The sequence below is a fragment of the Lycium barbarum genome, chromosome 10 (genome assembly GCF_019175385.1).
Source record: "Lycium barbarum isolate Lr01 chromosome 10, ASM1917538v2, whole genome shotgun sequence".
Taxonomy (NCBI): Eukaryota; Viridiplantae; Streptophyta; class Magnoliopsida; order Solanales; family Solanaceae; genus Lycium; species Lycium barbarum.
The window spans coordinates 38,123,319-38,147,168 of record NC_083346.1 but is presented as its reverse complement, the minus strand read 5'-3'; the positions used below and the strand labels follow the sequence as shown (position 1 = coordinate 38,147,168).

The window sequence follows — 23,850 nt, the reverse complement described above, 5'->3', positions numbered from 1 at the left end:
TCTCCTTCAGAGAGTGACATCTGATCATGTCCCTATGGTTCTGCAATGTGGAGATTGGGACCAACCAAAGTCATATTTCCAATTTGACAATTGGTGGTTGAATACTGATGGCTTTATTGATAGAATCAAGAGTTGGTGGACAACATTTGACTTCGAAGGGAAACCTGATTATGTTCTAGCTTGTAAATTGAAGGCTTTGAAAGGTAAACTAAGAGAGTGGAGCAAAAGCAACCAAGGCAACCTGAAAGTACAAAAATCAGACCTGCTCAATCAATTGGCAGTACTGGACAGAGTACTACAAGTAAGAATTCTAACTGAAGGGGAAATGGTGGAGAAGGCATCACTATTGCTGAAGTATGAAGATCTTCTAAAGAATGAAGAAGTGGCCTGGAGACAAAGGTCCAGGGCCATCTGGCTCAAAGAAGGAGACAAGAATACAAAGTTCTTTCACAAGACTGCCAATGCTCACAAAAGGTGCAACAACATTGATCACTTAATGATCCAGGAAGAATTAATCACAGAACCACAGAGAATCAAGAATGAGATAGTAGATTTCTACAAAACACTCTACACGGAGACTGAAGAATGGAGACCTGCAAGCAATTTTGGGAATTGTCCAACAATAACTGAGCAAGAAAAGAATTTGCTACAAAGCAGATTCGATGAACAAGAAGTTTTAGGGTGTTTGAAAATGTGTGCTACGGACAAGGCACCAGGACCTAATGGCTTTACAATGGGATTCTTTATCAAATGTTGGGAGGTACTTAAACAAGACATCATGGGGGTGTTTCACAACTTCCATTCCCATGGCCTATTTGAAAGGAGTTTCAATGCAACCTACATTGCCTTGATCCCTAAGAAGAATGGTGCAAAGGAGCTGAGGGATTTCAGACCTATAAGCCTAATAGGCAGCATTTACAAGATTATTGCAAAAGTCTTGACTGAGAGGCTGAAAAAGGTGATGGAAAAACTGGTAGATTCTCAACAAATGGCATTCATAAAAGGAAGGCAAATAATGGATGCCATACTAATAGCCAATGAAGCAGTAGACTCAAGACAGAAACAGAAGAAGCCTGGCATCCTCTGCAAGCTAGATATTGAGAAAGCATTTGACCATGTGAATTGGAACTTCTTACTAAGCATGTTACAACAAATGGGATTTGGAGTACAATGGGTTAAATGGATGAAATTTTGCATATCGACTGTCAGATTCTCAGTCATCATCAATGGTTCTCCAGAAGGATTCTTCTCTGCTCAGAGAGGTCTCAGGCAGGGTGATCCCTTGTCACCTTTTCTTTTCATAATAGCCATGGAAGGTTTGAACAACATGGTCAAAACAGCCAAACTTAATGGGTGGATTAAAGGCTTTGAGGTAGCTATGAATGGACACAACATTCAGGAGATTACGCATCTTCAATATGCTGATGACACCTTAATTTTTTGTGATGCAGAAGTGGAACAACTGAGAATTTTGAGAATTATACTGGTCCTTTTTGAAGGCATTTCTGGGCTGCATATTAATTGGAGAAAGAGTCATCTCTTCCCAATTAATGAAGTAGCAAACATGGAGGACTTAGCACTGATCTTGAGGGGAGAAGTGGGGACTCTTCCTACTACTTATCTTGGCATGCCACTGGGGGCCAAGTCAAAATCTACTGGCATATGGAACAATGTCCTGGAGAAATGTGAAAAGAAACTCTCAAGATGGAAGTGCCAATATTTGTCAATGGGAGGAAGGCTCACTCTGATTAACTCTGTATTAGACTCTCTACCAACCTATATGATGTCCCTTTTTCCCATTCCGGTGGGGGTCATTGAAAGATTGGACAGCATAAGAAGGAACTTCCTGTGGCAAGGTAAAAAAGAAAAAAAAAGCCTATCACTTGGTCAAGTGGGAAGAGGTAATTCTCAACAAGGCTCAAGGTGGATTGGGAATTAGAAATTTGAAGAATCACAGCAAAGCCCTCAAGTTGAAATGGTTATGGAGGTACTCTCGAGACCCTCAATGCTTATGGAGCAAGGTAATCAAAGCCAAATATGAAGTAGAAGACAACTGGATGACTAAACCAGTGAACTCAACTTATGGAGTTAGTCTTTGGAGGTCTATAAGGGTACTATGGCCCGCTCTAAAGAGTCAAGTTTCAATCAGAGTGCTAAATGGTAACAGGACATCCTTCTGGAATGATAATTGGCTGGGGAATGAAGCTTTGAAGGATCTATTCTCTGACATATATGCTTTAGCTCATCACCAACAGAGATCTATAGCTGAAATGTGGTCACCTCAAGGTTGGGAATTGATACTCAGAAGAGACCTGAATGATTGGGAGATCAGTAGAATGGTTGAGTTCTACAAACAACTGGTTGATTTCACAGGAACTCAAAACGGGGATGACACATTGAGATGGCAAGGACATAGTAGTGGAAAATTCAGTGTTAATGCAGCCTATAAAATGATAAACCAACCAACACCTCAAGTCACCAACTGGCCCTGGAAGCATATTTGGAAGACCAAGATACCATGCAAGGTTGCATGCTTCTCATGGTTACTGGCAAAGGAAGTTGTGCTCACACATGAAAATTTAAAGAAGAGGAACTGGACTATGTGCTCAAGATGTTTTCTCTGTGAAAAAGAAGTAGAGACAATTGGTCACTTATTTTTGCACTGCAGGATAACTGATCAGCTATGGAAGATCTTCATTAATCTCAGAGGCATAGCCTGGACAATGCCTAGAAAGATTACTGAAGCTCTCTTTAGTTGGGAGGCAGCTGGAGCTGGAGCAAATGACATAAACAGATGGAAGATGGTCCCTGCTTGCATTTGGTGGGCAATTTGGAAAGAAAGGAACTCTAGATGCTTTGAGAACAGCAGCAACACAATGCAGGAGATCAAACTTAACTGTATTAAGCTTTTTTCTTTTTGGTGTAACCAGATCTACCCAGAGGATACTATATCTATCATAGACTCATTAGGTTCCTGTTAGAACTGTAGACTGGTTTTGCTCTCTTCTGCTCACGTGTAAATATGGTTTCAGTACAACCCATGTACTGTTCTGTGTTTAATACATACAACATGTTACCTTCTCAAAAAAAAAAAAAAAGTGTCTCCGTGAAAGAACATTCTTACTAAAAAACAGGAGGAATGAAAGAAAGGGTGAACCTGTGAGATGACAAACCAAGGAATTGAAAATGCGATATGTGCACCAATTTAGCATCTCAACCGTTCTCAACACACCATGCTTTTATGATAAGTTAGATTTGTAGACAAAAAGGGGGAAAAGCTCCCATATAGTAGAACACAGCAAAGAGCTCAACTCCAGAATATCACAAAAATCACCTACCGAATTAGTTCTTTTTTGACCTTTATAAGCCTTTTCTGACGAGAAATCATTTTGATACCAAATCACCCCTACCCAAACCGATTAAATTGGGACAAAATGAAAGTTTTGCATAAGATCCTCCTATTCGCACAATAGCTGCTCAGTCTAATTTGCGACCGTTCAACAGAGGTTATGAACAAAGACATGAAATAGACTGAATCAATCAATTAATCAACGACTCAGTCCCTTAATAGTGAGGAATGGCAACACAAACTCCTATCTAATCTGCTCAACTCGAGCCTATTCATCCAATATTCAATAATTTGCCTTTAGGATAAACTAGAGGTTCTCTATATCTGGCAGGTGTCTACTTATGCCTCAAAAATACATCAGATTATGTACTTCTGACATGATTTCTGTTAGTCTTCAAGCATTTAGCATGCATATCTCAAATTATTCCATCAGATTTGTGTAGGTAAAGAATGACTTCGGTGAAGGGTATTTGGAAGTCAAATTGAGAAAAGTAGCGAGAATTGAAGCAACAAATATTGGAAAATAGAGTTGGTAGCAATAATTCTTATCACATACAAACCAGACCTAATGTGTCACCAAAGCTATTAAGTTATAACCTCCACTATTCGGTGTACCCTATATGGATCCTCTGCCTCCATTATGCTCTATTCATAGAGACATCACCATTTATTATGAATAATTGGAGTTATTTTGAGACAACTTTCTTCCACGCGAGTAAGGTCTAACTCATCACCTTGGACACCTTCAATCATCAAAGTGCCGTACCCAAGGATCAAGCATTTTGGAGGTCACTGGGGGGACATTGGCAAACCATCAAAAGCATCCTTCTGTCAGTAAACTTTTCTCATTTTACCCTCAATTTGTGCTACATGCATGTTTGCTAGATGTGATCATTTCTTGTCGGATCTTATATGACCAATGAAAAAAGAATTCTGAAATAAAGTAAATACTAGAGACAAACTTGTGAAAGGGAGATGGCACCCCCAAGAATGAGAAAAAGACCCTTTGCAGCTATGGTTCCTCTTTTAGATAATCCGAATTACAGGGTAGAAATACAATATATTGAGGGTTATTATCCTCTAAAAGAACACAGGAAACCACAAGAGGCCAATGCAAAATGAAGCAGCCTGCATTAGAGCAAAAAAGGTGATAACCTGCATTATCTACAGTCTTCTCTATTCCGAACAAAACCCCCCATCAAATAAAACCTTTACCAAACACCTCACTAATAGGTAAAACCTGCTAAAAGCAGGACATGGAATCTGGATATGAAGGAAAAGAAATATTTTCCTGGGCAGAATGACCCTAACCTGTGAAACAATTCCCAGTATGCTAGCAGCAGCAGTTCTTATCTGATCATCATCGTTGTGTATTAAATCCTTCAGTAGGGTGTAGACACGTGTTCTAGAAGCAATGCTGATACTTTCACCAGCATGCTTAATCACACCTTTCAAAGCAGTAAGAGTAGCCTCACGAATTCCAACATCTGATGTCTGTTGAGCCATGACTCAATGGAATAAACTCAGCTTTTAAAAAGAGATAAATTGCAACAGTAGAGAAGTAGAATAAAGTTAAATTATCACCTGCACACCAGATAACAGATCACCAACTAAAGGATCAACCCTGGTACTGAGAGCACTAAGCTTCCCAAGTGCAAGAGCAGCGCTTGATCGTATTGTCCTATAATTTTACTTACATAAGCCTAAGGAATAAAGATCACAAAGCACTGAAGCTATCGCTTCAAGAAGCAACAGATGTCATGGGAAGAAAGAGAAAACAGGGCAGAAGGGCGTTATTTTCACATGATGTCATTTTCCCTTTTAACAGGCAAAAAAGGTAAACCACTATAGAACCAACCTTGTGTTATCCTGTAGACACTTTACAAATGTTGTTTGAAGCTGGGGAAGAAAGGGCTTTAGGGCTATTCCTCCCCTTCGAATTATGATGGTCAGAGTCGATAGAATTGCGCTCTTTACTTGCCAAGGAAATCTGTCACCTATAATACGAATCAACGGCCTGCAATTGAAAGCATATTGTACAAAATTAAGCATGGGCTGAGTTATTTTTTAGAGAAAATGAGGCTATAAATCTAGAAAAGATAAAACATAATCATCTCATATCTGCCTATATGAACTTCTTCATGCTGGTACAAAAGTTGTGCACATACCCTGTGATTGGAATCACAAACTCCTTCAGTGTTTTCTCGCTTGTTACTTCGATTAACTCCCCAAGACCTATAGCTGCTTGCTCCCTTAGTTCAGCTGATCCACTTATGAGACCCTGTAGGTCAAAAAGTAAATCACACTTGGTAACAGAAAGTCCAAGGACAATGCAAAAAACAAAAACATCACATAGGATCATTAGGACGTTAATACAATTTTTTTACCATTATAATTACCCGTATTAAGCAATAAAACGTAATTAAAAGATGCCTCACATCGATTAAGATGTAAAGACCTTAGTTTTGAAGCCTTGCGCCAGTTTGCTAGTACACGTTTACAATTTTTCCATTAAGACGAAACGTACGAATAGAAAACAATGAGAAACCGCTAGGGACTGTTGGTTTTGGAGAAGAAGGAACTAAGAGAAAAGAGTAGCTAAGGAATAAAAGCACAGGTTACTCTCCAATTTAGTCATTCTCTCCTCTACTTACTTTGGTATCCCCATGTTCAACACTTAAATCCGACAGCAATGACAAGAGGGGGTTGCTATCGGATTTACAATGCAAATATACTCTCCACAATAAAAAAATAAAAAAACTTTCATGGGGGTTAAGGGAGAGAGAGGCTGTTTCCATGAAATATTAAAAATAGGTGATGTAATCAAAAGAAAAGGTCATTAAGAATTATGTAAGAAGTACTGAAATATTTATAATCAGATCAGACAAAGCATAGGTCCAACGTACAAGGCACAGTTCAGATGTATAGCATACAACAAAGTTAAACTTTATTGACATGACTGCATCTCAAAAGTAACCACACATATGTAACTTTTCCAGCAGAGTGGTCTCACATATGCACGCAGAAATGATTCTTTTTTGTAAAACAATAACGAAAAATATAATCAACCCCGAGATGCAGTTGCAGTTTATTAAATTCCCTCACCCCCCCCCCCCCCAACCGCAGCAAATACAGAACGCATAAATGTGATGAACTTGAAGACTGATATTCTGATGTACTCTCAGAAGCTTTTTCCTCTCTAACAATATCACCAAAAGAAAAACACGACATCTATCATGAATTTACAAAGAAATAAGCTGGAATACCTGATCAAAAATAACAATAATCATAATAATAACAACAACAGTAGTAATGATGATGATGGGAAAAAAAATAACAGTAGTAGTGATGATGATGATGATAATAATAATACCTGGAGAAAAATAGGAAGCAATGGCTGAAGAGCTTTCGGAAGACAAAATCCAGGTATAAGAACTGGTCCTCCCTACATTCATGAAGAAGAACGTTAAAATCTCAACTTATAGACCCACCAAACAACAGAAAACAATGTGACACGCATGCTTTTAAAACATAAAAGCACAGAAGTCTAAATACAGAAAATTGCAACCTTTTTCTTTCTACGTTCCTTATCTCTTGATGTAGATACAGCATCACGAACCAACTTGATGTATGTTGGAAGAACCTCTTTAGGAACTGAACTCACAACATTAGACAGAGCTTGCCATGCAACCTGTCAAATAAGTGGTAAGATAACCATACAAATTAACATTGAAAAGAAATGCAGTGACCCTGACATTACCACCACAGTATCAGAATCCGGATCACTAAGCAATATAATGAGGGTGGATATCATGCTTGGAGCTTCATCACCAAGATACAAGTCGCTATTTTTGAACAGGTATCCAATAAGATAGGCTGAACTTCGTCTAATTGAAGCCTGGAATTACAAGTATAAAGCAGCATGAGAGAACAGAACAGCAATTTACTAGTTACAAAAATAACAAGACAATAGAGAAAGAGCATGCCTGACTATCCCCAACTCCTTTCAGTAGTTCTGACAACAAAGACTCCATGCCTTCCTCGTCAATAACCGACACAACAGTTTCTGCTGCCTTCTTTGCTAAATTTTGAACTTCCTGTAGTTTAAACCATTGAAAATGACAACATGAATGTGAAAACCACAGAAATGAATGCACATATCTGTGAGGAGACATACCATGTCGGTATAACCCATTGCATTCAGTAAAGCGGGAAGGACAGTACTAAGGTGCGAATCAAGACCAGGTCCTGCAACTTCCGCTAAAGCTCCCAAGGCATGCGCATTGAAGGCACTGTAGGTGTGTGCAGATATGTTAGTGAGTACTGCACAACCACAAGGTACACAAAAGCTATTGGAAGAAGAAAGCATATATACGTACGAAAGTGGAAGATGAACGAGCTTTGGGAGGATGTGTGGCAGCACGGCTGTGGTCCTGACACTGAAATAGTGACAACAAAATTTAAGACATAATGATAAGATAATACATAAAAACATGTCTTATCTAGACATACAATAGCCTACCTCAGAATTTGTTTTAAGCCATCCAGAGCAGTATCTGAGGTCTCCTCATCCTCCAGTGCATGAAGAATTGTTGGAACAATCTCATCAATTGCTTGTATTCCAGCATTCTATGTTACGAACCACCAAATGCAAAGATTAGTGCTGAGAAGCACTCGGTAAATTATATCAAAGATTTGCAAGATCTGGAGGGTTTACCTTGTAAAGAGTACTAAATGCCTGGCCTGCTGATTCACGAACCTCGGGTGTACTGTTGAATAAAGAACCAAAGAATTACTTTGGAATGCAAATGCAAAAAACTGTTATTTTCATAGTAATATAAGCAAAAGATACCACACCTATCACAAAGTGCAGTCCGAATTGTGGGTATAAGCTCATCCATATAACTCAACAACTGACTCCTGCCAGCACTGGCCATAACTTCACTTAGACCAATGCAGACACCCTGAAATTAAAAAGCATTAAAGATCGGCAAAAAAGAGAAATGAAAAGTGGAAACAAACTACATCTTGATGGACATTGTGATTGCAAGTTCAAAGGTAAGCCCATGTCAAATGAAGGAAAAAGGACGCGAATTGTTTTGTAGTTGCAGACCAATTCTCGCACCTTGTGTGGAAAAAGTATAAATAAGACTAATTATTCATATATACACTCCAGTCACCATGAAGTCATAACTATATTGTACCAGTACAATATTAGGCCTATTCTAGAAATGCAAGGTTTTTTTAAACGAAACATTTTTACTTAATTTAGGTCTGCACAATGCCCCACATGTGGGCTTAATTGTTTTTTTCTTGGGCCAAGCACAACAACAACAACAAGCCCAGTATAATCCCACCATGTGGGGTCTGGGGAGGGTAGAGTGTACGCAGACCTAACCCCCACCTTGAAAGGTAGGGCGGCTGTTTCCGAAAGACCCTCGGCTCAAGAGAGGAGAACAAGAGAGGAAAAACAAGACAAAACGTCAGATAGGACCAAGCATAACGAAAACAAGGAATAACAAAATCGAGAAAGTCATGGTAGAACAGTCCGGAAAGAAAGGAGCATTAACTACTATAGATAAATAAGATAACCAAAGTACAACGGCCCAACAAATATAAGCAGCAATCAAATGCAGAAATCAAATGGCAATACACAAATGAGCAAAACTACAACTACTATGGTGAAAGGATAAGCCACCTAGCCTTCTATCCTAATCTGAGTCCTCCACTACCTCCTATCTAAGGTCATGTCCTCGGTGAGCTGAAACTGTGTCATATCCTGTCTAATCACCTCTCCCCCATACTTCTTCGGCCTCCCTTTGCCTCTCCTGAAACCGTTCATAGCCAACCTCTCACACCTCCGCACTGGGCATCTGTGTCTCTCCTCTTCACATGCCCAAACCATCTCAGCCTCGCTTCCCGCATCTTGTCCTCCACTGATGTCACTCCCACCTTGTCTCGGATATCTTCATTCCTAATTCTATCCCTCCTAGTGTGCCCACACATCCACCGCAGCATTCGCATTTCCGCGACTTTCATCTTCTGAACGTGAAATTTCTTGACTGGCCAACACTCCGCCCCGTACAATAAAGTCGGTCTAACCACCACTTTGTAGAACTTGCTTTTAAGTTTTGATGGCACTTTCTTATCACACAGCACTCCGGAGGCGAGCCTCCATTTCATCCACCCTGCACCAATATGATGTGAAACATCGTCGTCGATATCCCCATCTCCCTGTATAATAGACCCAAGATACTTAAAACTTCCTTTCTTTTGAATGGCCTGGGTACCAAGCCTCACTTCCTCGTCAGCCTCACGCGGTAGGCCACTAAACCTGCACTCCAAGTATTCTATCTTGGTCCTACTCAATTTAAATCCTTTAGACTCCAACGTCTGTCTCCAGCCCTCCAGCTTATCGTTAACTCCGTTGCGAGTCTCGTCAATCAGGGCTATGTCATCCACGAACAACATACACCAAGGCACCTCACCTTGTATTTGTCGCGTCAATTCATCCATCACCAGGGCGAATAGAAACGGGCTAAGAGCTGATCCCTGATGCAACCCCACCATAACAGGGAAGTGCTCTGAGTCTCCTCCTACCGCCCTTACCCTGGTCTTAGCTCCATCATACATGTCCTTTATCGCTCTAATGTACACCACAGGTACACCTTTAGCCTCCAAGCATCTCCGACCAAGCACGTGGAAGTATTTTATGTTAGGTGATGATGAGACTAGAATGAACGACATTTTCCTACTCTGATATAATATTGCTTTTCTCTTAACCTCTTAAGCTACTTCTTTTTAGAAATTTGAAATATATTATATCAGTCCCTTCAGGGACATCGGATAAAATTGGTAATATATTGTAGCTGCATCACTGGGTTGTTGTTGTTGTTGTTGTATTGTAGCTGCATCACTGTAGAAGGTGCTGAATTATGCAGAAGTGAGAAAAAAAATAAAGAAAGAATTCTCTTCTAATCGTGTCGGTATTTTAAGAGGCTAAGTATTACTTTCATTTACAAGTTCCTCTTTACACCAGAAAAAGAAAAAAAAGTGTAATTAAACTTGATCAGTTGGACCAAATTAGCCTGGACTTATAAACATCTAGCATATCTTTGAATTTTGAAGGCTAACTCCTTCCAGTCAGAATTGAAGAATTTCTAGATAATGAAACTTCTCTTCCCTATTAACAAGACTTACAGAACATTTCTAACAGAAGCTCACTCACATTACTTTGCTCTCAAAATAGTGACTCCCCCAAAATACACTTCAGTTGTACTAAGTTATCTCACTAAAATAAACCTTAACTCAAGCCGCAATGAAATCTGCAACTGCATATTTGGATAGATGAACTAAGATTATCATAACCTACTGCATTTTCCATACTAAATTACCGATTAATGATAAAGAAGTGGATCTTGGGCCTAACTCATCCACAAAAGATAGCTCATTATGTGAGGATTGCCCAAGACCATGTGCAGAGACCAAAAATCCTATACCCACCCACTGTGAGATATTTGACAATTAACATATGAATAATGCTAATAAACTATGTAATTGTTGTTGGTATCAATAAACTGGTAGTTCCGCGTAACCCCACCCCTGGGGTTGCCTTTTATTAAAAAAAAAAAAAAAATCATCAACCACCTGAAAACACTCAGAGAAACTATAGAAAACAATTGGAAGCATACGGAAGAAGTAAAGTACTCACTTGTCTTGTACTTGGATTAGGATCTTTTAGACCCCGTGATAATATTGGGATAATCAAAGGAAGGACTCTTTCCCCAAGCTTCCTAACAAGCTCACCCAGTGCTCGTCCAGCGACCTGCAAATTTCAGGCCAAAGAATTCTCATCTCCACAACTACTTAATACATTCTAGTTAACCATAAACAAGGGTAACAACAGACCTGTCTCCTTTCAGAGGATGAAGACGCTAGAGAACTTATCAATGTGCTCATCAGTACAGGCATTATCTCTTTCAATGTTTTCGGAGTATTTGCAACAATGGTCTTCCAAACATGCAAAGCAGCCTGGAAAAAAAAAAGAAAATACAAAGTAATTAAAGTTTATTAATAACACTAATCAGCATCCCCAAACAAGTCGAGCACCATGATTGAAGCATCCCATACTTCTTGAAATAAACATTACCTGGCGTACGGTTATGCTGACATCGGTTCGGACCATATACAACGCAGCAAGGATTTCATTGCGCTTGTCCCTCCCGAGTATCTCAATAATAGCTCGTCCTTGAGCCTCAGTACTGGCACCCTCATCATCACTACCACCCTCAAGATGTGCTTTTCCAGATGTCCCAGCAACCTAGAAGAAAATATACATTAATACAACTGCTTCCTACAGTACGATGCTGAAGTGCGACACATACCTTGAACAAAAGGTCACCCAGCAACTCTACAGAACTCTGCCTGATACGCCAGTTATCATTGAAAATACCTTCTTCCACAGCCGGAAGAAGCAGAGGCAAAGATCTGGAACCAAAGAAGAGCATAGAGTTACAAAATGGTCAGCAGATCAATTATCATTCAAACTGTAATCATAACAGCATTATCATTCACTTCAAGATGGCCTCTTCCATTGAGTAATCTAAATCAACTAACTATCATAGCACTAAAATTACAGCAATTAACGGGACCCCAAAAGCAAACTCAGAAGTCCAGCTTAAAACTAGATATGGAAGATAACAAAGAAGGCATACGTAGTTGCATAGTGCTCCACCAGAACATGGCCAGCGCTAAGTGCTGCTTCACGCACTGATTCATTCTCATCGGCCAAACCTATTATAGTATATATTGTTAATTCAAGAAATATCTCAACGCAAGTAAACATAAACGATACCCACTCATAATACTTCAAATACTTCAATGGTTTCTGCCAACTAGAAAGAATGAATACTAATTTATTGTTTACCTCAGAGTGTGTGTGTGTGTGTGTGTGAGATTGAGAGAGAGAGAGAGAGAGAGAGAGAGAGAGAGAGAGAGATTTACCATCTAATATCGCCGGCAGAACTTGCTGCAAATAGTTCTGGAATTGGACGCCTAAAGATCTTGGCAGATACTACAAGTAGCCAAATAATTCATATGAAAAAAATATACAGAAGTAGAAGTTATCCATCTTTCTGAACACAAACTTCAAAAAATGCAAGTGCTTACCCTAAAGAGTGCCAAGTGCCCATCACGAACTGATGCCTTTTGATGAGAACAATTCCGTATTACATCAGGAAGTATGTTCTCAAAGTACTCCATTCCTAATGCAGCCAATACCTGGGAAAGAGGAAAAAACACTTGTAGGTTGAATGTGAAAATGAGAACCGTAAACGGCTCAAAAGCACAGCCTCTCCATTCTGTATTACTGGCTCCACACACACCCACCTACCCCCAAAACTCCTTGATGTTGCACCTGAAAGGCACAACTTTTTCTATGCTTGTCAATTGTTGTTTCTTAGTCCTCACTCCACGACAGCCAAGTTTAAAAGAGAGAAGAGCCAATAAGATAAAGCTGCTCAAATCCATTTCAACTTGCTTATGCAAACAATGTCACCAACTTATTTTAAAGTACCCCGCTAAACCAGCGCAAGAGGGCAAGCAAAGTGTACATACAGCATAAAACTTTAAGCATGGCGACAATATTGAAAGAAAATAAGTCCAAAAGAGATCTATTATAGTTCCTTCTTGATCAAAGAGCACAGGTAAGAGAGACCATGCTAGTACTAACTTAGAATTAATATCCAAAATTTATTTTAAATGAAAAAGCAAAAGCTTGCCTCCCCAATGACAGCTTCTTCTAGAAATAAAATCCAAACAAAAAAGAGAGGTTCTCAACTCCTTATAACAACAGAAAAAGGAGAGAGAGAGATGTAACCAAGAAACACCGGATGAGATAATTATACCTCGCTTAGTCCTTGTGCAGCCCCAGAACGCTCAACATTGCTTCCATCAGACTTCAAAGTATCCAACAACCAAGGCACCAGGTCTGGGAAGTTATCTTCTCCCATCCCCCGTATAAGAGAACCAATGGCTCTTGCAGCAACAGATCGAACTTCAGGAATTGGATCCACAAGTACCTAAAATCATGTGAAAATAACGTTGAGTGAACTTTTGCACTCATCATAATATGTTACTCCAATTATTTTCAGACATACCTTTTTAACTTCAGGGAGCAGTAGTCCTATGTAGGGTATCATGTCCTTAGGCTCTGTCACTAATGAACACATATTTCCAGCAATTTGTGCAGCTTTCTTCTTAGTCTCGGCACTCCTTTCACGAAGCCCTCGGTGTACAATTGGTACTAGCAGCGCGAGAGAAGGAGAATCAATTGAATTCACAAAGGTTGTCTGAAAGAATTGGAACAAGGAATTAGATTATCAGCAAGTACATAAAAACCAGATTTTCAAAGAGGTACATAGAAACCAGATAACATGTTATCAGTAAACATATTTACCTGGAGGAGAATATCAAGGGAGTATCTTGTATACTCATTGGGATCTGTAAGACCCATTAGAAGAGTAGGGACAAGTGCAGATATCTCAGGGTTCTTTATAACACTCCCAACCTATATTCAACAAAAGACATAAATAAACAATAAATGGCAAGAAGTAGAACACGGAAAGTAAGAGAAACTATATCATGAGATTGCTTAACCTGTTGAAGGGCTGTCTGTCCAGCTGACTGAACCTTGGGATGAGTGTCAGTAAGCACCTGTACAGTATTACCAAAGTGGTATGGAACTGAGACTAGCACGGCACTGTAGTCAGAGACAGTAAGTACTAAGTTTGCATGCAAAAGAACAAACCTCAGTTAACTTGGGCACAATCTTAGGGAGACATTGTGACAATTGCTGTGGAGCACAGTAGGCCATAGCACCAAGAAGTTGTACACTACTCTGCTTGGTTCTCCAAGCTTTATCTTCAAGTCCCTGATGCAGAAAAGTAATGTAAACATAGGTCTCATGTAATGAAGGCTAACAAATAAATGAGTTTAGCGAATCTGGGAAGATTCATAATAGCGGACTCATCAACTACAGCCGAATATCAAAGTTTTTCTGGTAATCTTAGACCCATATAGGTTTCTAAACAAAGGAACTGAGGATCCAATTCTGTCATTTCAGATGAAATAAACAGATGCCAAAAGTTAATCTAACCGACAATACAAGCATTCATGAAACATTACACTTGTTCTTCAAAAATTCAAACAGTCCTCAAGGTTAACCAACGTGGCCCCCTGTGCAACAATTTCTCATCATCAGAAGAGCATTCTCAAGACCTATAATTTTTACTTTAACTACACGACCCTTTTGGAATAGATGTACACTGGAAAAGAATTTCGAGCATGTCTTTATAAGAGTACTCTCTAAGTGTACATAAACTACATTATGCAAGATTACTCATCATCCAGTTAACCACATCACTCAACCAAAATAGTACGGGTAGTCAATGGCACTGAGGTAAGGTAAAGGGGAAAAGCTAAATTAAGAACCTTTAAAAGTGATGGAAGAATTAGTTTCACTCCTTGAGCACTAAGCTGAGACATCATTGCCCGAGCAGCACATTCAGCAGCATCACGCACCGCAATCACTTGATCAGAGAATGAAACCAAGAGGAACGGTAACATTTGAATTACATACCTGAAGGAAAAACAGGGAGAGAGGTGAAACCAAGCTGATTAATTCCAAATCCAATTTCAAATTACATACAAGGATAAGCATTTCATTTGTATCATTTTCTGGATAAAAGAAATATAAATTGATACACACGCAGACATACGGTTCAAACAACTTCCCAAGCTTCTCACAGAAGCATTCAAATGCAAGCAGTGCTCCTTCACGGCTCTTAGCCGAATTCCTGCAAGTAGAAATTGATTCAGATCCTGGAAGCAGAAACTTTCATATGTAGAGGGGCAGTCACTGAAATATAATGAAATCCGCAACCTCGTGACAAAGCCATATCAGTGAAACAATGTTGAATGTCAATTATTGCTAGCTGAAATGCCACTCAAGAAATAACCTAAAATTCAATATTATAATAGAAAACAACAAACTACACTTCAACCCCACATTAGTTTGGATTGGACGTATGGGTCCTATTTTGTCTATTCCGCTCTATACAGGTCCTATCCTTTTCAATACTGAAGTATAATCCGGTAACTGCATGAACAACTCCCAGATCATATTAGAAACATATAACTATGGTCAGAACACAGCTAATAAGATGTTAGATATTTCATGAAAAAGTCCTCTAAAGTTATGAGCTCGAACTTAGTAGCAACTATAAAGAAAAGAGGTGGCAAGCTGAAAGATAACAAAGTCACTTTTCCCCCTTTTTTCTTGTTGCAGACAGGTGCAGACAGGGAGATTTAATTGAAAATTAAGCCAAGAGAACATTTATCTATTTTATACTTTTAAGACATAAGCAAAAGCACACAATCGAGCCACAAAGGCATACAGAAGATTTTTATCAATTAAGATTGTTATAAAAGCCTATATGTTAAGCGATCATAACCTTGAAATTTCATATCAACAATGTCTAGCACACACACAAAAAAAAAAAAAATAGAAGAATGAGTTCTTCTCACTAATTCTACAATATTATGTCTCAACTTGGTTGCTATTCATGACATTTCATCAAATCCTTGGAAAAGGAGAGAAAATTACTGAGTTAAATCACAGAATAACTCAACCCCTAATTTAGAGTGATTGAAACATGCCACACGACTAACCTGTCAGCAAAACCTTCATGTAATGCCGCTACAATGCCATATTTCTTTAGGCAAGCTATTCCAAATCCCTTAACCACCCCTGTAAGTCCAAATGCTGCACCACGGCGCTCTCCGTATTTGTCACTCTTCATTAGCTGATCCAAAAGTCTAGAAACCAGAGATGGTGCATCCTCCTGGTGGAAAAGAAGAGATGGGCAAAAAGAGAATCCAGTTTCAGTTTGCAAATTAGATATAAACTAACAAAAAAATATTGTTGGACAGCAGAAAGAAAGAGGGATTACTAAGGAAGAAAAATTTCAAAGAAACAAGGTCAAAATTATAGAAACCGAACTAGGACACAAATTAGTAATTTATATTTCCTTGACTTTATCCAGTACAGGACAAGAATGAGATTATCAGTACAGGACAAGAAGGAGAGAGAATGCTAGGAGCAGCACCAAACTAGATTGGAAAAGAAAGTGGAGATCATATACCACTTTCCTCCTCATTATTACTTGCCATCATTTTCAAATAGATGTTTAAGGTTGAAATGAACAAAATCCCCTCCAGAAATTTGAATTACAAAACAAACTCAAAAGCTATGTGAGACAAGAATTCCTTCAGAAATATCTCAAGGAACTATCGGGATTAACATGGTAAATACATGAGAGTAGGTCTGTAGTTAAGTCTCCAGTTACCACCTCAGAACACTGATAGCCTGAAGGAAAGGAACCAAAATCCAATATGGCTTAAGATATTGGATTTTACTCATCCTAGAACTAAAAAGGCGTAACTGCAAGTTCATGCAAATTAGGATGATAACAGATGGTTCCGAAAATTGTCACGTTGGTTCTTTTTTACTTGCTTTACTAAAAGCAAGAACCCTTCGAGAGGAGGGATGTAAAGCTAGCACAACTCACTAGGATATAAGATATATCATTCCATGCAGTAAGCCTATTATATTATATGTGGACTCGTATATGGATATGGATATGGACATGGACATGGACAAAGATATGGATTGGGTACAGGCACGTCTCCTTTTTTTTAATTGGTCAGACTCAGGTTCTAGAGGAGGGATGTAAAGCTAGGACAACTCACTAGGATATAAGATATATCATTCCATGCAGTAAACCTATTATATTATATGTGGACTCGTATATGGATATGGATATGGACATGGATATGGACGTGGACAAAGATATGGATTGGGTACAGGCACGTCTCCTTTTTTTTATTGGTCAGACTCATCTAAATTTTAGCAAGTTTAAGATGTATTCCCGTAGGATATAGATAAAGTACCCAAGCCCAAAACATATCCTTCTGACACATGTACGTCATGAAGAGTCTACATAACCTGGCAGTAAACAAGAGCAGACACCTTTGTCTGTTAGGCCAGGAGTGTAGTAACTGCAGATTGTTCAAGATTTACACTCATGGCATGTGGCAAAAATTTCTTGTTTGTTAAAGTTGCATAGTATAAAGAAGCTTTCTAGAAGATGCTGAACTAACCTGCTTTGCTTGCATAAGTGGAGAAAGGCAGGTAGCGACAGCTCGCTGAACAGCTTCAGAAGGAGTATTCAATACATCCAGCAACTTCTCTACAACTGTGTGAACCTTAGGGTCATCCTATTCCAAAATAGATATGGTATTAGAAACCAGAATCTTCAGAAGTCACCATTGTTTACTGTGGACCAAGTTTATAAGAAGGAAGATCAATTACCTTGGACAAATGCTTTGCCAAAGCTCCGGTAAATATTACCACACCTTCACGGACCAGATCATATTTCTCCTCATCTGAAGGCTGCACAATCACCAATCAGTTGGTCATTGTCAGATATTTAACATATGATATATTTTCGAAGACTATAACTAGCTTTTAACTGCCACAAAAGGGCAATAGGAGTCAACAAGAAAAACTCAAAAACTGATCATTCATCCCCAACCCAAAGGTATAAAACCTCTAAACAGTAAAACAAATACATGACGCTGGAAACAAATATGTCGTACCTTTTTGTTCAAGTAGTTTTCGAAAATAGGGAATAGCAATGAGACATTATCTCCTCCATGTTTGTCAATAATAACTATGCCGGCATTGATCATTCTTCCTCTAACATCTGCATTAGGATCTGCCTGCGAGTCCAAAGATCCCATTACTCAAACCCAAATAGGACATAACCTTTTCTTATGAAATTTCATATATTTCCAAAATGTCTTGTTTTGATGGTTAACAAAAACCAAGTGAAGCACCACACTTCATAAATCAGTTACTACTTATCGAGAGATGTGCGCTTTAAACCTTTTAATATAAGGAGGTAGGAAATATCTCTGCAAGGATCTTTCAATTTTTAGAATTCCCATGTTTAGTGTCACTAAAACAAGACAAACTCATAGAAGAACATTGCCAAAATCAGCATGCACGGAAGTAAGTAAGACTTTCGTGCACCTGCTGGTTATATCATTAGCAATCTTTGAGAGAGAGAGAACAAAAAGAAAAAATACAGATCTTAGGTTTTACCATCCAGTATGATACATTAAAACTTAGACATGATTAACAACACCTCATTCTGAGAAAGAAATTATTACCAGTGCCCTTGAAATTAGGAATGTCATAACAACAGGAAGGTCTTTTGCTCTAAGAACATCTGCCACAGAAAGCAAAGCCAATGCTATTCCTTGTCTGCCTATCCAGCCAATATCAATGTTGTCTTCACCAGAACCAACATCACGGACGTACAAAGAAAATAAAGTTGAGAGACATTCCTGAAAGCGTTGTTTATCCAAAAGACATCCACACTAGTCAGTTAAGAATTTTTTTATACATTTCCAGAAACAGAACATAGAAACTAATTAAACCTGTATCGTATCTGGACTTTCATCTAAAGCAGCAGCCAAGGCCTCAGCGCCAGCCACTCGCACATTATAATTAACATGGGAAAGAGCTTTGAAAATGCCAGAGTAATCTGTCCCTAAGTCATAGCCGTAATGATCCCAGATGTGTTCAGCAGCTTCGGCAACACACTGAATAGAGAACACACACAGTTCATACTGTCATGAAAACATATTGGACATAAAATAGAAATACCAAATCACAACAACGCTTAGTACACAAAATTTGAAATGAATGTCTGAATTGCTGATACATAGACAACCTAACATAAAACATTCAAGACTTATAGTCGATTAACTAATTCAGCAAATATCATAAGATCAACCCATTGCTTTTTGTCACTTCCAACTAACAGGAAAGCGGAACTATAAAATCTGGCAAGGATCATTTGGTTAGTCCAGCAATTGCCAATTTCTTTTTGGAAAGGTAAATTATTTTATAAATTAGAACAGCACCAAGGATGTGCTATTGGGACTGTACAATGTAGCAAAAGAACAAACAGTGAAAGTGTGCCCCGTCTAATTTTGTAGGGATTCTAATGTTTGTGGGACTGTTTCAGCTTCATTTACGTGTTCCATCATACAACATAAGCAAAACAAAAATATACAATTAGACTGTAGCTTGTTGGTGGAACTCACAGAATTGTTAAAACATCAGTAATTTATTTCAGTCCAAACAGTCCACTAAATACATGCAATAATTGTCCAATTTCTTCAAAGTAACAGGTACGGGAGGAACCAAATCAGATCTACAGACTAGCCAACCAGAGGGACAAAATAAATAACGCATTAATGCACCCTCCTACAATTAGTTACCAAGATGCTTCTTGAGTAGGACCAATTCTAGGAAGCACAGAACCCAAAATATTTAGATGCATGTTGATTTTGCACTTTTGTTATGGCAACACTAATTGGAAAACATTACATAGTGCACCTGTATCTCCTCTAATTTATTTATTTTTGTAGTTTATGTTTTTTCAAGTTGAACTTTCAACTTACAAGTCCGGACAATGTGTATGCCGCTTATACCCCAACTAAAATGATATGGGAGCTGTTAAACAATTCGAACGGTGTCGACAGATATCTTATGTCGCAAGAAGAAATCATAAAATTAAAATCTCACACTCACTAGGAGAATAGGAACACCTCTCCAGCAAAAACAGAAGCGAAAAGAAGTAAATCCAGTTGCCTACTGGCCCGGGTAAGAACATTGGAGCTCATTATGTTGTGGAATGTTAAGCTAGACTAAAAGTCTAAACTCTTTTCTGACGTAAGATCTTGCATTTTTGCTACTAATGAAATTTGGAAACATACCGTACTTGATGCCAGCTGTCATGCAAGAGTACAACAATAATGGAAATAGACACTAAACATATGCACGGGATTCATTCAACTTGATCGAAGTATTATCCCTTACTGGTCATTGTGCAAATCCGAACAATATGTCATTATTAATATTTAAGGAAACTGAAGAGTTAAGCATTTATCACTAGAAAAAAACTTTTACAAGAACGCAATACCTTTTCAGGATCATGTAAAGCAAGCCAGATGCAGGTGGCAATTTCACTACTTTGAGGGACAGAATGACTAGCCAGAGCAGGAATGCATTTCACAGCATTTAAGCAAGCCATTCTTACATGGATATCTTTAGCATAAACACCACATAAAGCCTGCACAGACCATGAACCACAAGAGATTATAAGTGTTATGTGAAGCTCAGAGAAGAAATTCATAACCACATCACATACAGGTGCCACTTCAGCTGGCCGCAGCCCAAGGCATAACTCATTTAATGCCGGTCCAATAGATGCTTGATAAGCAGGAACAACACCCAGGACATGATACAGAACCTACAAAAACACCAAGATAACCATTCAGAAATAGATTACAGGAACGATAATCAAGGTATAAACAACAAGAAGCTGTAGTGATCGTAACTGAGAGCATTTGAACTCTTGGTAGGGGTAAGAATGAATCCAAATGCAAGAATATTATCTTGAGAACATCATCATGAAGTCTGGTCTTCTTGGGAGATAACAATATTCTCTCTATAATCTATGCATCCAACAAAAAGAAAAATAATACATCAGAAAAAGTCAGTGTCTCAGTGACAAGGAAAGAATAACTACCAGAAAATTAAAGTTGTAGGAGTATGCTAGACATGATCGGGCCACAAACTTACAGGGAAAACAAAAGTAAACGAATCCACAGGGAGAGGCCCAGTTTTGCAAGAGATGGATAAGCCATTTGTTACACACTCAAAGAGACCAGGCCTTTCATTCGATACCTCCTCGCCAGCAGAAGGAATTTGACCCCATAAGACATTAACATCCTCTGACATAATTAACCTTAAGGCTGTTGCAATTTCAAGAGCCCAGTTACAAAGTGGAGTAGCAGTACACTTTGAAAGATTCACCAGGGTTCCATACGCCACACCACCAACTATTGGTGACCGTAGTAGAGGATTGATAAACTTCACCTAAAGATTAGATTGAATAAAAGAGTTAAAGACAGCAACATACAAGGGTACGACCCTCAAAAGTACAACCTATACACAAGAACAGTTACATAATGGTACAGAATTCTTTTCCGTTGTTATTATAGGCACGCAGATTTAAATTATTTTGATAAGACATAAAAATCCAGAAGGTATCAACTAGTTTGGGTTAAGTCTTAACTTAAGTTCACGAAAACACATGGATATCAGTCTACAAAAGTGAATCAAGGGAGAAAAGGGTCAAATGAGCGATTCGATAGTTGAAGACTGATAAACTTAACAAAGATGAAAAAAATGTTTACTACCTGCCCCTAGCATAATTAGTTTTACTAATCTTTCACTTCCCACTTGTACTACAAATCAACATCTATTTTCCAGCTTGACTACATAGATTTTTTTGGATCTCGCAAATTAAAGCTTAATAGGCAGCACCAAGGAGGTGCTCTAGATCAAAATATTGCACCTGACTTTCTTATATATTAACCTAGATAGTCTGCAAGGATCTGGGCATGTGGGTATTTACATGACTACAAAAGGAAACTTCCCAGTCCTGTATAACACTGATGAACTCTATGAGCTCTCTGTCCTTTGTTCATTTTTACACAAAAAATGACAGCAAGAATATGTAGTCAACCATGATTTTACTGATTGGCTGTGCTCTATTTTCGAAACACTTGAGGTTCCTCTCCTTCCAAATCATCCACCAAGATGCATGCAGGGATTGTGTTCCCTTCCTTTTTTAAAAAAAAAATTGGTAACTGTATCTATATTTCATCCTGATCAAAACAGTACATAGGTTGTACTAAACCATATTTACAAAAGTATTCCTACTTTCTGAAATCCTACCCCTACATTGAATCTAATACATCAATGATGGAGACTGTGTCATTGGAATAGACCTGATTACACCAGAAACATAATAACAAAAGACAATTCAACTTGATTTTTTGCATACTATTTTCTACATTCTCAAAACACCTAAAGTTTCTCTCCTTATAGATTGTCCACCAAATGCTTGCAGGGACAATTCTCCATCTACCTCTGTTCTTTGCCTGCAACCCTGCTTCCTCGCAACTGTGAAGTGCCTCTGTAATCTTTCAGGCATAGTCCAAGATATACCTTTAAGATTTAAGAATAATCTCCATAGTTGTCCTGCTACCTTGCAATGTAGGAATAGATGATTAACTGTCTCAGCATTATCACCACAAAAAAAAAAACCTGGAGCATAGTGGCAACCCTCTTCTCATCAAATTTTCCTGTGTCAACACTGCTTCCTTAGCTAGTAACCATATAAAACATGCTACTTTATGTGGAACTTTTGTTTTCCAGATTTGTTTCCATGGCAGTTGTTTAGTTGTTGACTGTCCTGATTCATCCATCTGTAAGCTAAATTTACCTTGAAGATTCCTTTGCTATTGTCCTGCCACCATAACACATCTTTCCTTGCCTCCAGTCCACTGAACTGCTCTATTGTACGAAAAAATTCAGCCACCTTGGAATTTCCCAGTCATTTAATTGCCTCCTGAAATTAAAGCTCCTTCCTTGAGGTGTCCTTTGCTGGTGCAGTACAAGATTACGTATGTCCAGGAAAAGTGATGCCATCTTTCCTGCCTCATGCCATACATCCTTCCAGAAATCAGTCTTTGCCCCATTGCCCACTTGTATCTTGGTATTTAGCTTGAATTCATCCCACAATGCTCAGATGGATCTCCATAAACTTACTCCATATGGCGTGGTAACCACTTTTGTCATCTAATTATCTTCCTCTTCATACTTAGCTCTGATGACCTTCCCCCACAAAAGTTGATTCTCATTATCATTATTGTACTTCCATAACCATTTCATTCTGAGTGCTTTACTATGAATTCCCAGATTCTTTATCCCCAAGCCTCCATATTTCTTCCCTACTAACAAAGCTTTCCACTTTACCACGTGGTATCCTTTCCTTTTTTTGTTCCCTTGCCACAGGAAGTTCCTCCATATGCTATCCAACCTTTTGATAATCCCTGTGGGAACAGTGAACAAAGACATCATGTATGTTAGTAGAGCATCAAGAACAGAGTTAATAAGTGTCAACCTACAACCCAAGGATATATACTGAGTCTTCCATCTTGCCAGTTTCTTCTCACATTTCTCAACCACGTTGTTCCAAATTCCTGTGGATTTAGACTTTGCTCCTAAAGGCATTCCAAGATAGGTGGTTGGTAGAGCACTAATTTCACCATCTAAGATAGCATTAACAACTCCATGTTTGGCACTTCATTAATGGGGTATAAGAAACTTTTCCTCCAATTGATATGTAAACCAGAAAATCCTTCAAATAAAACCAGAATTATCCTCAAGATTTAAGTTGTTCTTCTTCTGCATCACAAAATATGAGAATATCATCTGCATATTGTAGGTGGGT

The 23,850-nt window shown here is 38.6% G+C and overlaps 1 protein-coding gene across 1 annotated transcript in view; it reads right to left on the bottom strand.

The window, feature by feature from the left end:
* The window catches only part of LOC132615966 (protein ILITYHIA), a 56,846-nt gene that overhangs the window by 10,733 nt on the left and 22,263 nt on the right, over window positions 1-23,850 (bottom strand). The window contains exons 18-54 of the mRNA XM_060330563.1: window positions 21,129-21,425; window positions 20,885-21,001; window positions 20,695-20,796; window positions 20,467-20,616; window positions 18,914-19,078; window positions 18,644-18,820; window positions 18,068-18,190; window positions 17,781-17,861; window positions 17,570-17,686; window positions 16,079-16,251; window positions 15,127-15,204; window positions 14,840-14,987; window positions 14,157-14,279; window positions 14,006-14,062; window positions 13,806-13,916; window positions 13,507-13,698; window positions 13,255-13,428; window positions 12,518-12,628; window positions 12,353-12,422; window positions 12,064-12,142; window positions 11,734-11,836; window positions 11,499-11,669; window positions 11,258-11,380; window positions 11,061-11,174; window positions 8,207-8,313; window positions 8,067-8,118; window positions 7,872-7,978; window positions 7,729-7,788; window positions 7,527-7,641; window positions 7,336-7,446; window positions 7,110-7,247; window positions 6,918-7,040; window positions 6,723-6,794; window positions 5,518-5,630; window positions 5,208-5,366; window positions 4,934-5,030; window positions 4,661-4,843 (exon numbers count right to left, since the gene is read on the bottom strand). Of these exons, the coding sequence (XP_060186546.1) occupies window positions 4,661-4,843; window positions 4,934-5,030; window positions 5,208-5,366; window positions 5,518-5,630; window positions 6,723-6,794; window positions 6,918-7,040; window positions 7,110-7,247; window positions 7,336-7,446; window positions 7,527-7,641; window positions 7,729-7,788; window positions 7,872-7,978; window positions 8,067-8,118; window positions 8,207-8,313; window positions 11,061-11,174; window positions 11,258-11,380; window positions 11,499-11,669; window positions 11,734-11,836; window positions 12,064-12,142; window positions 12,353-12,422; window positions 12,518-12,628; window positions 13,255-13,428; window positions 13,507-13,698; window positions 13,806-13,916; window positions 14,006-14,062; window positions 14,157-14,279; window positions 14,840-14,987; window positions 15,127-15,204; window positions 16,079-16,251; window positions 17,570-17,686; window positions 17,781-17,861; window positions 18,068-18,190; window positions 18,644-18,820; window positions 18,914-19,078; window positions 20,467-20,616; window positions 20,695-20,796; window positions 20,885-21,001; window positions 21,129-21,425 (4,593 nt within the window). The remainder of the gene's footprint in view (window positions 1-4,660; window positions 4,844-4,933; window positions 5,031-5,207; window positions 5,367-5,517; window positions 5,631-6,722; window positions 6,795-6,917; window positions 7,041-7,109; window positions 7,248-7,335; window positions 7,447-7,526; window positions 7,642-7,728; window positions 7,789-7,871; window positions 7,979-8,066; window positions 8,119-8,206; window positions 8,314-11,060; window positions 11,175-11,257; window positions 11,381-11,498; window positions 11,670-11,733; window positions 11,837-12,063; window positions 12,143-12,352; window positions 12,423-12,517; window positions 12,629-13,254; window positions 13,429-13,506; window positions 13,699-13,805; window positions 13,917-14,005; window positions 14,063-14,156; window positions 14,280-14,839; window positions 14,988-15,126; window positions 15,205-16,078; window positions 16,252-17,569; window positions 17,687-17,780; window positions 17,862-18,067; window positions 18,191-18,643; window positions 18,821-18,913; window positions 19,079-20,466; window positions 20,617-20,694; window positions 20,797-20,884; window positions 21,002-21,128; window positions 21,426-23,850) is intronic.